Source organism: Spermophilus citellus (assembly GCF_964194105.1).
Source record: "Spermophilus citellus genome assembly, chromosome: 9".
In the NCBI taxonomy this organism is placed as follows: Eukaryota; Metazoa; Chordata; class Mammalia; order Rodentia; family Sciuridae; genus Spermophilus; species Spermophilus citellus.
Window position 1 is genome coordinate 61,859,756 of NC_138191.1, and position 14,327 is coordinate 61,874,082.

At 35.7% G+C, this 14,327-nt stretch overlaps 2 protein-coding genes across 2 annotated transcripts in view; both read left to right on the forward strand.

Moving 5' to 3' along the window:
- The window catches only part of LOC308656519 (glycogen debranching enzyme-like), a 67,146-nt gene that overhangs the window by 14,123 nt on the left and 38,696 nt on the right, over window positions 1–14,327 (forward strand). The window contains 11 exon segments of the mRNA XM_081307695.1: window positions 1,540–1,721; window positions 1,884–1,995; window positions 5,677–5,800; window positions 6,102–6,204; window positions 6,293–6,390; window positions 7,740–7,860; window positions 7,864–7,879; window positions 9,283–9,470; window positions 12,946–13,069; window positions 13,675–13,838; window positions 14,142–14,243. Coding sequence (XP_081163821.1) covers window positions 1,540–1,721; window positions 1,884–1,995; window positions 5,677–5,800; window positions 6,102–6,204; window positions 6,293–6,390; window positions 7,740–7,860; window positions 7,864–7,879; window positions 9,283–9,470; window positions 12,946–13,069; window positions 13,675–13,838; window positions 14,142–14,243 — 1,334 coding nt within the window.
- Window positions 10,782–12,411, forward strand: LOC308656789 (large ribosomal subunit protein mL54-like; the record flags this gene model as incomplete). Its single annotated transcript, XM_081308152.1, has 2 exons — window positions 10,782–10,845; window positions 10,972–12,411. 2 exons carry the CDS (start codon window positions 10,782–10,784, stop codon window positions 11,382–11,384), a joined length of 477 nt encoding a protein of 158 aa, XP_081164278.1. The 3' UTR covers window positions 11,385–12,411.

Genomic DNA, 14,327 nt, shown 5'->3' on the forward strand with positions numbered 1-14,327 from the left:
CCACTTGATTTTGTATCAAAATATTGAGAAAAGAAATAGAGTTTTAAGATTTTACCCTTAAAAACAATTGGGTAGAGTTAGACATGAAGATGGCCAGCCTCTTAGGAATCTGGGCAGAAAGATTGTTTGAGCCTACTAATTCAAGACCAGTTAGGGCAACATATCAAAAGAAAAAAAATCAGGATATCGTTGGCATTTATCCTTAACATACATATCTGTGTGTATGTGTGTGTGTGTGTGCGCGCGCGCACGCGCGCACGCGCGTGTGCCCATGCAGACGCATGCCCATGCACATGTGCACAGTCCTTAGAATCAAACCCAGGGCCTTCCTTGCTCATGAGACTCTACCACTAGGTTACATCACCAGTAAGTGAAAATCCTAATGGGATACAAATATGACTACATTTTGTCTTTTTAACTTGAATTTCAGTGACTGTGATGATAAATCTAGGGGGCAGTATCTTGGTACCAATTTGGAGAACTATCAGTTTAACTATTTTTTTTTTTTTTTTTTTGCAGTACTTGGGCCTTGTGCATTCTAAGTAAGTTATTCTGCCGCTGAGCTATATCCCCAGCCTGTTTTATTTTATTTTGAGACAGGGTCTCACTAAGTTGCCCATGCTGGCTTATAACCTCTTGATCCTCCTGTCTCAGCCTCTCACATAGCTAAGATTACAGATGTGCACACCAAGCTGGGCTTTAATTTCACTTTTATTATATGATCTCTGCTCCTTATATATCCTGACTTCACCTAAGTGTTTATTTATTGTGGGTATAAATAAATAATAACTAAATTGCTTACTAAATAAATGACAGAAACTAATAATGATACTGATTCTAAAATTCTGTAGGAGTGCTCACTGAGTAAATAAGACACAAACATAGTCATCTCATCAGCACAGCAAAGTGGTCACAATTGCAGATTCTGAAGAGAGACTTACATTAATTCCTCTGGCCAAATTACTCAACCCTTGAGCCTTAGTTCCTCCTCTATGAGAGGAACATAACAGTATGTTCTGTATTGTGTGAGAGGAAATGAAGAATAACAAAGTGTATTTAACTGCATAGAACAATTCTGGGTGTGCAGTAGGTATTACTTTCCATTTTTCTAACTACTTGTATTCCTCAGTATGAATTCAGGGGGCATTTGTCCATTGTAAACATAAAACAAATTGGGTCTAACTTTTGTCTATTTAAAAAATTAAATTAGCAATTTCTCAATCTCATAAAAACAACATATTTTACCCTTTAGGATTAGCTGTGCAAAGATGTTACTTGTGAAAGAACTAATTTTTCATCCTTCGTATTTTCCTAAGCAATATTTAAGTTAAAAAACAAGTGTATGAGAAGATACCAAAACCAAAGTTTTTTTTTTCATAAAACAGAATCAGTATAAAGTATCGATATCTAAATATAAAAGGAAGTGGGTGGTAGATGTTGATATTTCATCTTTAAACTTAACATAGATACCATTTTCAATTTAATTATAAGATATGAGGGTTTTTTTGTTCAAATTTATTTGTTTTTATTTTTTTTAAGCTGCTAATAGTAAATGGATCCAGGAACATCCAGAATCTGCATATAATCTTGTGAATTCTCCACACTTAAAACCTGCCTGGGTCTTAGACAGAGCACTCTGGCATTTTTCCTGTGATGTTGCAGAAGGGAAATACAAAGAAAAAGGAATACCTGCTTTGATTGAAAATGATCAACACATGAATGTAAGTATTTATACAGTAATACCACACTAAATCAAAATAACAAAATTTCTTAAGTACAAATTAAATATATAGCTGAAAATTATTTATAATCAGTATTTTAATATGTTAAACAATGTTTGGTGAAATATTTAAAAATATGTTTTAACTGTTAAAATTTTTCAGTGTATTCGAAAAATAATTTGGGAGGATATTTTTCCAAAGATCCAACTCTGGGAATTTTTCCAAGTAGATGTTCACAAAGCAGTTGAACAATTTAGAAGACTTGTAACACAAGGTAAATAGATGCAGTAGATTGTTCCTATCAATTTTAAGAAATTTAATATTACTTTTAAAAGGATAACTCCTTTTTTTCTTGGTTAATATTCATTAAATCTGTTGTTTTGATACAATATTTTTGTTATTTTTGGTATTTGAAAACTGATTCTGGAAGCTGAAACATCTAAAGGGCATGCTCTAATAATAAAACCAATTTTTATTTTATTGTTGGCAGAATGCTCAGAATATAGTCAAACTCAGCATATATTTGTTAAAAGCATGAATGGTAATTAGGTAGAGCAGGTTACTTCAGCTGAGAAAGGCTTGAACAAGGCTTTGAAATCGAGAAATGTGAATCTTCTGCTGTCTAAGGTAAGAATCTTAACTATGCAAGAGGGACTTCCAACCGATGGTGTTCACCACAAACACCCTCCTTACAACTAGTGAGACTGAAGCTAGATATTAGCTACTAATAAAAGGTAAAGAAGTAAATATTCAGTTAAGGATGTAACTAATCTAGTTAATCAGTGTCCCCTTAACAAAATAAGAGGAAAAAACATACTCAAAGAGAACTTGAGGTTTTTAAGAGACAAATTAGAAAGGATTATGAAGAAAGTATCTGTAAGTAGTATGGGACAGCCCGGCAGGGAGGATGTTTCGGGATCCTGGAGGGGTTCTTTTAAAATAGGAAATTTTCTTCCTTGTCCAGAGACCAAAACTAGAATAGGACCCCAATATACTGCCTTTGAAGTAGAAATGAGTTTGCCTTTACATTTAAGAACTCAGATTCAGGCATCAACTTTTACAAGTATGTATCACCTTAATACAGGAACTTTTAGTCCTGATTTTGCTTCATATTTCATTCACCAAAAATTTCTCTCTCCTTTAATATTTGTAAGTAGTATCATTTATATGTAATACGTGTGCTCATTATAAAGAGAAAAAGCCTCAAATAGTTCAAAATATAATAAAATACAATGTGCAACTTCCCCTCCTACAAAACATACTTTGAGGGAACTACCAAGTAATAGTTTCTGTGTTTCCTTTCAGATTATTTTTGAAAGAAATTCATATTTTACATGTGGTTTTACATAATTCTCTCTGTAAACTATATATATACTCGTTTTATATTTGTATATATGTTACATACATTAAACTAAAGCATGGACTATTTAATTTGTTCATTAGTTGACAATATGAATTTATTATAGTTATTTCTCTTAACTCCCAAGTAGCAATACACTGTTTTAACATACTTTAACTGGTTGGGATTGTGGCTCAGTGGTAGAGTGCTTGCCTAGCACATGTGAGGCACTAGGTTCCATTCTCAGCACCACATAAAAAAATAGATAGATAGATAAATAAACAAACAAACAAATAGACAAACAAATGTTTATAAATAAAAAGAGTACTTTAACTAGCTTTTTTCCCCCAATTTTTTTGTAATTCTTTCATTCAATGCATTTTTATTGATCCACCTACTGTGTGCTGGACACTCAGGCATGAGAATTCAGTGGCAAACATAGCAAGAACCTTGTCCTAGTGGAACTTATATTCTTATAAGCAGTACTATCTAAAATATACCCTGTATATGTATGTTTATTTGCTATAGAAGTAGATCTACAGGATAAATTGTTATACGTAAAACAAGTAGATCAAAGGATATGCAAATTTCAAATACAACAGATATCATCAAATTGCTTTTTTAAAATTATACCTACTCACATGTTTTGAAAAACTCTCACCAACATGTGATACCAATAATCTTTAAAATCTTTTTTCAATCAGGCAAATCATCTTGGTATGTATGGTTAAATCTCTTGTCTTAGTTGATATTTCTTTTTATGTTAATGAAGTATCTTTTCACATGTTAATTAGCCACTTACATTTCTTGCATTAATTGTGTGTTAGTATTTCTTCCCATTTTTTATTGGACTGTTTGTCCTTTTCAAATTGATTCATTATTATTGATGGTTCCTTATTATATAGGTGTTAGATATATTCTCTTAGTATGCTGTTGATCTTTTAACTATTGCTTATGGTGCTGTTTATTTTCAATGTAGTCAGTCTTTTCTTTTATGGCTTTTCACATCATGTTTAGAAAAGGCTTTTCATAAACATACTGTTTTTTCTAATAATATTATCCATATTTTCCAATAAAATATTTTATGAAGCTACAATTTATGTGTATCACATGAAAAAGGTATTTAGCTTTATTTTTAAAATGTTGTTAAATTGATAATCCATAATTTTACACTGATTTGAAATACAACCATAATACTTCTTAGTGTATAGCCATATCCGAAATATACTTTAGGCTTTTATCTGTGTTTTCCATTTATCTGCCTTCAATTCTACCAATACTAAAAACTATTCATTGATACTACTGGTATAGATTTGTTTTTTTTCTTTCTCAAGCATTTTTTAGCAGTTTTACTCTTCCAGATGAACCTTAGAAACTGAGTTTTAAGAATCTGTTTTATTTTATTGCTTGTGTTTTTGTAAGCCATTTCTAAAGGTCTCTTTAGAATAAAACAAGGACAAATTAATTAATTAAAGGAAAATTAAGCCTAGTATATAACAAAGGAAAAAGCCCACAAATGCTTTATTTATAAAGAAACAGGCCAAAGGAATTTATTGTGAGGAAGGTTTCTTCAAAGGAAAATAAGAAGCAGGAGGCTGTGGGGGAAGTTGGCCTAATTGGTGACTTACCACTTGCCCAGTAATTCTTCCTCCTGGAGGCAGCTGGCACCTCAAGACTAGTTGGGGCACTGGTATCTCTCTCCATCTCCCGGGAGTTGTGTTTGAACCTGGGGCTGTTTCACCCAATAAATTCCTCAGTATAATAGAATTCTCTCTGAGTCAGACATCCACAAAAGCAATGGAGTGGTCTCAGATCAGTGAAATTGCACCAAGTGTTCTCCAAAGGGCCTACCTCCCTTTAGAGTTGGCTCAGATGTGCCCACTGTTCATTCCCGCCTTCCATCACAAGTACTTCTTTCAGAGAAAGCAAAGAAAGTCAAGTTTTTAATAAGATTTACTTTAGAATTGGAAGCAATCTTTGAGGAAACACAACTCCTGAGGTTAGACTATTTGGTAGCACTTGAGAAGAAAATGCTACTACCAAAGTCCAGATGTCATAAAGTTTAATAAGTAGGGCTGAAGGAGTTGAGTATTTCCTGGCACTCATAACGCCCTGAATTTGATTCCCAGCAGTGTTAAAAAAGAAGAAGCAATTGTAGTAGTGGACATTGACTGAGAGCAAAAAAGTGGGGCTTGAGTTGAACTGATAACAATCCCTATGTTTGTTTGTTTTTTGTTTTATAATGATATTTTTGTCTCTGTGTGTTACCCCCACCCACTGTGTGTATGTGTATGGTATGTGGTATGGAGATGATAAGCAGGAGGATGGAGGGGTAGGAAGATGGTTATGAAATTAATATTTGTTTTATTTTCTATGAAATAATTGTATATTTAAAATTTGAAATCAGGGGCTGGGTTTGTGGCTCAGCGGTAGAGCATTCACCTAGCACATGCGAGGCCCTGGGTTTGATCCTCAGCACCACATAAAAATAGATAAAATAAAGGTATTGTTACAACTACAACTAAAAAATAAATATTTAAAAAAATTTAAAATCAGTGACAGTTATAATCTCCCTGTGAATATTTGCATTTAAGCACTCATCTTTTCTTCTTTCAGGAAATAGGAGAGTAACCAAGTCTGATCCGAAGCAGCATCTGAAGATTATTCAGGATCCTGAGTACAGACAGCTTGGCTGCACTGTGGATATGAACATTGCACTAGCGACTTTTATACCACATGAGTATGTTATTTGTTTTCTTTGTGAAATAAATACTGCTACTACTTATAAACCATTATGGCTAGTATAATTTTCAAAGAGCTTATTGAAATCCTTCATATGAAATGAAATAGGCACCATAATTCTACTTCAGCACATGACGTATTCATGTTTTTTATATGTGCCAGGTCATATTCCTGTGCATGTATGTAACAGTCTTTACTGTTGGAAAAGTTTTTCAGTCATAATAAGATTCTGATGATTAAGATTTCTATGACCCTTGTAAAAAACGTTAAATAGGTTTGTATTGCTTTATCTGCTCTAGTGATGGGCCAGCTGCGATTGAAGAATGCTGTAATTGGTTCCTTAATAGAATTGATGAATTGAATTCAGAGAAGCATCAACTCATGAATTATCATCAGGAACAGGTTTTACCTATATTTATTGCTTTTCTTTGAGTCTTTAAACTATTTTTTTATTGTTGATGATGATGCAATATAATTTAATGTTTTCCAGGCAGTTAATTGCCTTTTGGGAAATGTGTTTTATGAACGACTGGCTGGCCATGGTCCTAAACTAGGACCTGTCACTAGAAGATATTTTTTAGTTACCAGGTATTCCATTTTCTTTTCTTTTCGTGAACGATTAAAAACTAAAATTTGTTTTTAACTGTGAATTAACCTAAATGTTTCCTTTAAAGCACAACTTCAGTACATTTCTTAACTACGGGAGTTTTGATTTGGAATTAGGCTTAATTGTGTTAGGCAAATCTTTAGTTAGAAAAATAATCATCCATATGAACAAATTTATAGTTGTTGTTATTTACATTAATGTTTCTGGAGGTGTGCATACTTAGTGTCTGTTTTCTGTTGTGGTAACAAAATACTTGATGTTGGGTAATTCATAAGAAACAAGGTTTAGGGGCTGGGTTGTGGCTCAGTGGTAGAGTCTAGCACGTGTGGGGCCCTGGATTCAATCCTTAACACCACATAAAAATAAATAAATAAAATAGTTGTGTAGTTGTGTCCAACTACAACTAAAAAATAAATATTAAAAAAAGAAGCAAGATTTAGTTTTGTTCAAGGTTTTGGAGACTTGAGAAGTCTAAGAGTGTGACACCAGCATTTACTCAGCTTCTGGTAAGGGCCTCCAGCTGCCTCAACTCATGATAGGAAGGGGAAGGGCAAGTGAACACATATGAAAGAGACAAAGCAGGAGGGGCAGTCTTACTTTTAACAACCCACTCTCTTGATAACTAATCCAGTCCCTTGTGTGAGTTCCTCCCACAAGAAAGGCATTAATTCATTCATGAGGGCTCCACTCATATGACCCAAGTACTAAAAATAATGCCCATCTTCTAACACTCTCACATTAAGAAATTAATATTCCAGCACATGAACTTTTGGGAGACACACTCAAACCATAGCAGTTAGTGATAAATACAGTGTTAATCAAATTGAGCAAGCATTTAGATCCTTATTTTCTCCTCCTCCTCTTTTTTTTTTTTTTCAACTTTTGACAGTGCTGGGGATTGGGCCCAGGGGCTCCACAAGCCATCTACATTGAGCTATACCCCAACCCCATAGTTCTTTACTTTATAGGTAAAATGTAACATAAATTGGGCAACTAGAAGATAGTAAAAGCCTTTGAGAAGTAGCATCAATATCTCAATTGTTTTCTTGTGATTTTAAGAGAGGTTTTAAAAATTCCTTAAAATGTTAGCATTATATATGCTACAATGTTAACTCCATTTGTCAGATCCTATTAGATTTACTGCCATTTGGGGAGGTAAATAATGTTTATTGATTTTTCACCTATATTGAAGTTTTTTTTCCTGTAAATGGTGTCACACTAATTTTATTTATTATACTCATAAGGAAAGTTTAATTTTTAATGTTGCCAATTCAGATTCTCTCCAAGCAGTTTCTCTGTGTGGATTTAATATTTAATTTTATCTCTATAGGTATTTTACTTTCCCATTTGAAGAAATGGCCTTATCTGCAGAAAAATCTATGATTCACCTTCCAAATAAAGCTTGTGTTTTCATGGCACATAATGGATGGGTGATGGGAGATGATCCTCTTTGAAACTTTGCTGAACCAGGTACATCACTTTTGACTTCTCAATGGATAGGGAAAAAATTTCGTAGAAAGTTCAATATGATCTGCTTTTTTGATTTGTTTCCCCACTAGGCTAGAGGTTTTTAAACTGTTTCACCAATTTGAGAGAAGAAAAAGAGGTAGAACTTTGAAACTAATGCTGTTATAATTACATCTACATAAGACAGATTTTCAACCACTGGCCAGAGAGGTATTAAGGTATTTGAAAGGCAGTTATACCAGAAACTAATTTTTTTCAGGTTCCCCTCACTTACTCTAGCATCTTGTTTTCAACAACCATGTTATTGCCAGGAAGCATTTTATAGGAAACACCTTGACGTGTATTTTTTCAACAGTTTAGAATTAGTAGTTTATTATTGTGACCTTAGAATTGATTCAGAAATCTTATATGCTGTTATGTAAGAATATGACCTTGGGCTTAAGTATTTCTACCCTTTCTTTTCTAATCATTCTAAACGAAAAAAAGAAATTCTTCTATATGCCATGAATTTAATATAACCTCTTGCCAAAATTGAGTAGCAAGTTGGAGATGGAGCCTTAAAATGTTTTGGTAGAACTATAGTTATAAGAGTCTATGATAATACTATCACTATTTTTCCTCAGGAAATAACTTGGAATTTTGAAATTGAGCTCAAACTTTTAGAAGAGACTATAAGGTGTAATTTTTGCCACATATATATCAGATAGAAAACTTTGTCCTATATCATTTTAGATATGATTTTAGCCAATATATCATTTATGGTAGAAATAATGCAGTTTTAATATGGTATAGTTCCTTGAAGTAAATGTTTTTATTCTATTTCATTTTTTTTATAGTAACAGACTTTCATGACAATAACTTTATTTTGAGCCATTGTAAAGTTAATGCCAAGCTGTAGTATACAGATATATGCTTTTTAAAATATTTATGACATGAAACAGATGCATTAAGTTGATATATGCATAGATGTGGTTCATGATTCAGTGAGTTTTTACCACTACTATGACCAATGGCCATTAATGTAAGGGAGGAAACTTAGTTATGGATATTTATTTTCTACAGAGGGTAGAATTAACAAAACATCCTATCTACCAGTTATGCCCAAAGCCCACAACTCAGCTGCTTCTGTTTTTAGCCAGGTATAAAAATAAATTGGAAAAGAACCTTATTGTGAGTTTCAGAAAATTCCAAATAAGTACCAATAAAAGTTTAAACCATGAACTTCTCCAAGTTTATTTTCAATACAGGAATCATTCTTCCTAAAGACTCTCTGAGGGATTTGGACCCTCATGGAACAGAGAAACAAGATATATCAATGTGTGTTCTACTTGTGCCTAAGCAAGTAGAAGCCAGAATATGTTTATTCTATTTCTTAAGCCATTGAAAACAAACTTCTTTTTTAACAGGTTCAGATGTTTATTTAAGAAGAGAACTGATTTGTTGGGGAGACAGTGTTAAATTACGCTATGGAAATAAACCAGAGGACTGCCCTTATCTCTGGGCACATATGAAAAAATATACCGAAATAACTGCAACTTATTTCCAGGGAGTGCGTCTTGATAACTGCCATTCAACACCTCTTCATGTAGCTGAGGTATAGAAAAACAATTCATCCACATTAAGCAAAGATATTCAACATTTCTTCCCAGCTTTCCTCAAGTAGACTATACAGACTAGCCATTTCACTCGGCTAGTTGAACACGAGCATTGATTTGGCATTGAATTATATTTTTGTATAATTTGAATAATTCTAACAATCTTTAAATGCAATTGTTAAGGAATACTGGGTTATAAAATGTTTAGCAAGTTAATTTTTAAATTTTAATTCAGGAAGAATTCAGGAAGAGCGATCATATTTGTCAGTAATTCCATTTTTATCAATTATTTATGAGAACAAAAATATAAATATAACTATAGTCTATTCCTCTTTTGGGCTTTTTAAAGCAGCTTTTGAATAATGCCAATATTTATAATATTATCTTCTACCTAATACAACTTTGTAAATAAATACTTATAATTTTAATCTTGCTAATAAGATCCTTGATAGCTTCCTAGCAACAATTTTTTGGAAATATGTGCTTATCTGAAAAATACCTATTTCAATAATTTTCTATAATATATATGTCTGAAGTCCTGTGATGAAAAATTGATTTGATTTTTGAGGGATTTAGTAAACATTAATTAAGTAAACATGAAATAAGAACATTGGCTGATAGAACATTATTTACCTCCCCAAATGGCAGCTCTTTGTCTTCATATTGTGCTTTAACAATAGCAAAAAAAATATATACATATATGTACACACACAAATATATACTTATAACATTATGGCACAACTAAATGTTAAAGCTAACTTAATTCACTTAATTTTAAGTTATAAAATCCTCTGGGATTGTGCTTGTTAGGATTCTAGGTATTTTGTTATCTTTTATGTAAGGATATGTTAAAACATTTTTGGAACCAATCTAATTTTTTTTATTATAAGCTACTATTTTCTGATTCTGTGTAGCATCAATGTAGATCATAAATCTCAGAGGTAGAAATTGTAAGGAGTTTAATCTGTTTTGTCCTATAATCCCAGATATGGAATTCATATAAAAACTTAGAGTATACAACATAGAATACATATTACATAATATGATTAATTATATGATAATATAAATTTGTTTAATATATGTAAGCTGTAGATTATGATTTTTTTTTTAAAAAAGAGAGGGGGGAGAGAGAGAGAGAGAGAGAGAGATTTTTTTTTTTTTAATATTTATTTTTTAGTTTTTGGCGGACACAACATCTTTGTTGGTATGTGGTGCTGAGGATTGAACCCGGGCCGCACGCATGCCAGGCGAGCGCGCTACCGCTTGAGCCACATCCCCAGCCCAGATTATGATTTTTTTTACCTGTTTTAATGTACCTATGTCAATTTCATTGGAATATTTACAGAATTGAAAATGGGACTCAGTGGCTTAAGAGTTTGTTATCTGCAGGCTTCAATTTGGTCATTCAGACCTAAATTTTACAATAGCTAAATAATTCACCAGGAAGGAATTTATCATTAATTACTTAGGAAACCATCTGGAAATTAACAGTCTGACTAGATATTAAAAACAAACGACTCGGAGCGCCGGCGCGCGTCTGGGAGACACCTGCGGATGCGACTGCGCTCTGTGCGCAGCCGCCGGCCGAAACCTCGCGGCCGTTGGCAGGGTTCACCAAGGGCGCCAAGGGCGGGAAGGGCTGTGTGGTCAGCGAGGGCCTGAAGGACCCGGAAGTGTGCACCGACCCCGTGCGGCTGGCCTCGCACGCCATGGGCGTCAACATCTACAAGGCGGGCCAGGACGTGGCCCTGAAGCCGGACGCCGAGTACCCCGAGTGGCTGTTCCAGGTGAACGTGGGCCCCCCGGAGAAGCTGGAGGAGCTGGACCCCGAGACGCGGGAGTACTGGCGGCTGCTGCGGAAGCTCAACATCTGGCGCCACAACTGGCTGAGCAAGAGCAGGAAGCTGTGGTGAGCGGGCAGGCGGCTGGACCTGCCCACCCTGCAGGCGCCGGCCTTCCCTCCCCTTCCCCAGGCCTCAGTGGGCTGTTGCAGTGCCTGGCCTTGTCCAGAGGCCTCGGCCCCAAACCTAGGAAGGGAGGCTGTCCTCACGAAGCCTCTGCCAGGGCCTCAAACCTGCCCGGAGCTGTTGGGAGCTGGAGAGAGCCTTTGAGCTTCAGGAACTGAAAAGCCCAGGTGCAGGTGTCGGGCTTCAGGCAGGGCTGGATTCAGGTGCTTCAAGATAAAGACCTGTGTCTTGTCTGTCCCTGGATCTTTCCCCCCTAGCCTCAGGTCTCCTGGCCAGCACCCCCGACACACACACACTCAGCAAGTGGAGCTGGGCGAGGGGACTGCTCAGGGCAGTCAGTTGAGCTCAAAGGCCTGGTCCTCCCTCCGGCCTGGCCCTCCTCAGCTGCATCATGAGCCTGGTGGGCAGCCCAAGGGGAGCCGGGTCCCTGCATCCTCTCGCCCAGCCCAGCTGTGAGGACCGCCTAGGAACAAGACCCCAGCCCACCAGATTGGAGGAGGGCAAGGGGGGTGTCTAGTGACAGACGGGCAGCAGGGGCCTCTCGGAGGACTCTGCCCCACACAGGTCCACTGATGGCCTGGGCCTGCCCCCTCCAGGCCCCTCTGGCTACAGACTGGACCCTGCAAGAGACCTCTAATTCTGCCCAAGGGAGATGAGAGCCCTCGTCCTCTCAGCAGGCTCTGCAGAAGGTGACCAGGCACCTGCTCCCTGGCTTGTCACAGGTGCAAACATCCATTCCTTCCTGATTCTCAGGTTGTACCTGCCCTGCCCACCCTGCCTGGTCACCTCCCTTAACCCCTTCATCCTCTGCTCCAGCCACAGGGACCCTTTGCTGAGCATGTAAGACACCAGGTTTTTCCTGCCCCAGGGCCTTTGCACAGCTCTGCCCTCTGCCTAGAGTGCTCTTCTCCCAGATAACTCCCCAGCTGCTCCCAGCCACCTCCCCAGGTCCCCCCATTAAAGTTGCCGCACAAAAAAACAAAAAAAAAAAAACAACAACAACAACAAAAAAAAAAACAAGGGCTGGGGTTGTGACTCACCTAGCACGTGCAAGGCCCTGGGTTCGATCCTCAGCACCACATAAAAGTAAATAAAATAAAGGTATTGTGTCCAACTACAAACTAAAATATATATATAAATAATATATATATATATAAATAAACAAAACAAGAAGCTGGGAGAAATACTGGCAGAATTGCAGTGATACAGGTTACATTTTTTAAAAGCACTAACATTTTTCTTTTCTCCTTGTGTCCTTATCTCTGCAAAATCTAAACTTCTTTTTAACTGCTTTACTCTACATATTCTCATATTCCCTATGTTTGTTGGTTCTGTTTGTTGTTTTGTCACATTTGTACATCAAACTTCATTTGGAATTCTTTCTGAATTTTCATTTTGTCTTACCATATGTATCTTCTTGTGTTAAACCCATGCCTAGTCTTGTCTCCTCCTTTCCTGCCTGTCTCACTTTTCTCTCTTTTACATGTGTGACTGTGCTTTTTTTCAGTACATGTTGGATGCTGCTCGGAAATTACAACCCAATTTATATGTAGTAGCTGAACTGTTCACGGGAAACAAAGAACTGGACAATATCTTTGTTACTAGACTGGGCATTAGTTCCTTAATAAGAGGTAGGCTTGTTGAAGTGTCTTTCCCATTTAAAACTTCAGCTTTTGTTTAAGTGTACTAAAAGACATTTAGTAGTTTTTTAATGTAATTCTTAATAATTTTCAATACAATTAATATTCTTTTGGATAGTCTATGTGAGAGTTTCCAATCTAACTCAATTTATTTCTATCAGTATATATTTCTACGTTGGGGTAAACGATCTCATTTCAAATCACAAGGTTGGCAGGATGATCTAATGGCTCACAATCAAAACCATTTTTTGTTGTTAAAAATATACAAATCTGTTCTTCATTTTCTACCTGGGTATATGATATAATCTTTAGATTTTTTTCCTATAGATTTTTGTATAGCTAACATCTCAATAAACACCTGAGGTTTCCTTTTTTCTATCTGAGCCATCTCTCCCCCTAAGTTATAAAAGACTGCTTTGGTCACTTAAACTAGTAGACATTTAGTAATTATCATTAATTACTTAGGAAATTGCTTAAAGAAGTTTTATTTTTGATTATACTGATGTGTTCTTTATTTTAAAAATCAATTGTGAAATTTAACCTTTTCTTGGACATAAGTAATAGAGATTGTTAAAATGTTCTGTAATGCTCCGCAGAGGCAATGAGTGCATATAATAGTCCTGAAGAGGGCAGGTTAGTTTACCGATATGGAGGAGAACCTGTCGGATCTTTTGTTCAGCCCTGCTTGAGACCCTTAATGCCAGCTATTGCACATGCTCTGTTTATGGATATTACCCATGATAACGAGTGTCCTATTGTGGTAAGCATCATTCCATTTCTTGTATTTACTTATTTTGCTAGATATTTTGATATTTACTTATCTGATATTTTGTGGCATGAATATCCACATACTTCAAAATAGTATCTTCGATTTAAAAGCAATTATAGCTTATGGTTTTAAAGATGTTCTTTTGTTGTAGAACAAACTAATGTATCTTATAGAATGTATTTGTGTAATTATCTTTTATTTCATTATGATACAGAATTTTACTTATTTATTTTATTATGATACAGTGCTTTTCCTTTGAAAGAAAGTATATTTTGCTTTTTAATTGTTTCCTAGCATAGATCAGCCTATGATGCTCTCCTAAGTACCACAATTGTTTCTATGGCATGTTGTGCTAGTGGAAGTACACGAGGCTATGACGAACTAGTACCTCATCAGGTTTGTTTATGTGTTGTTTTTTAAAATTCATATGATTAGCATTTTTATCAAAAAACTCTCATTGTAATTAAAATGTATACATGG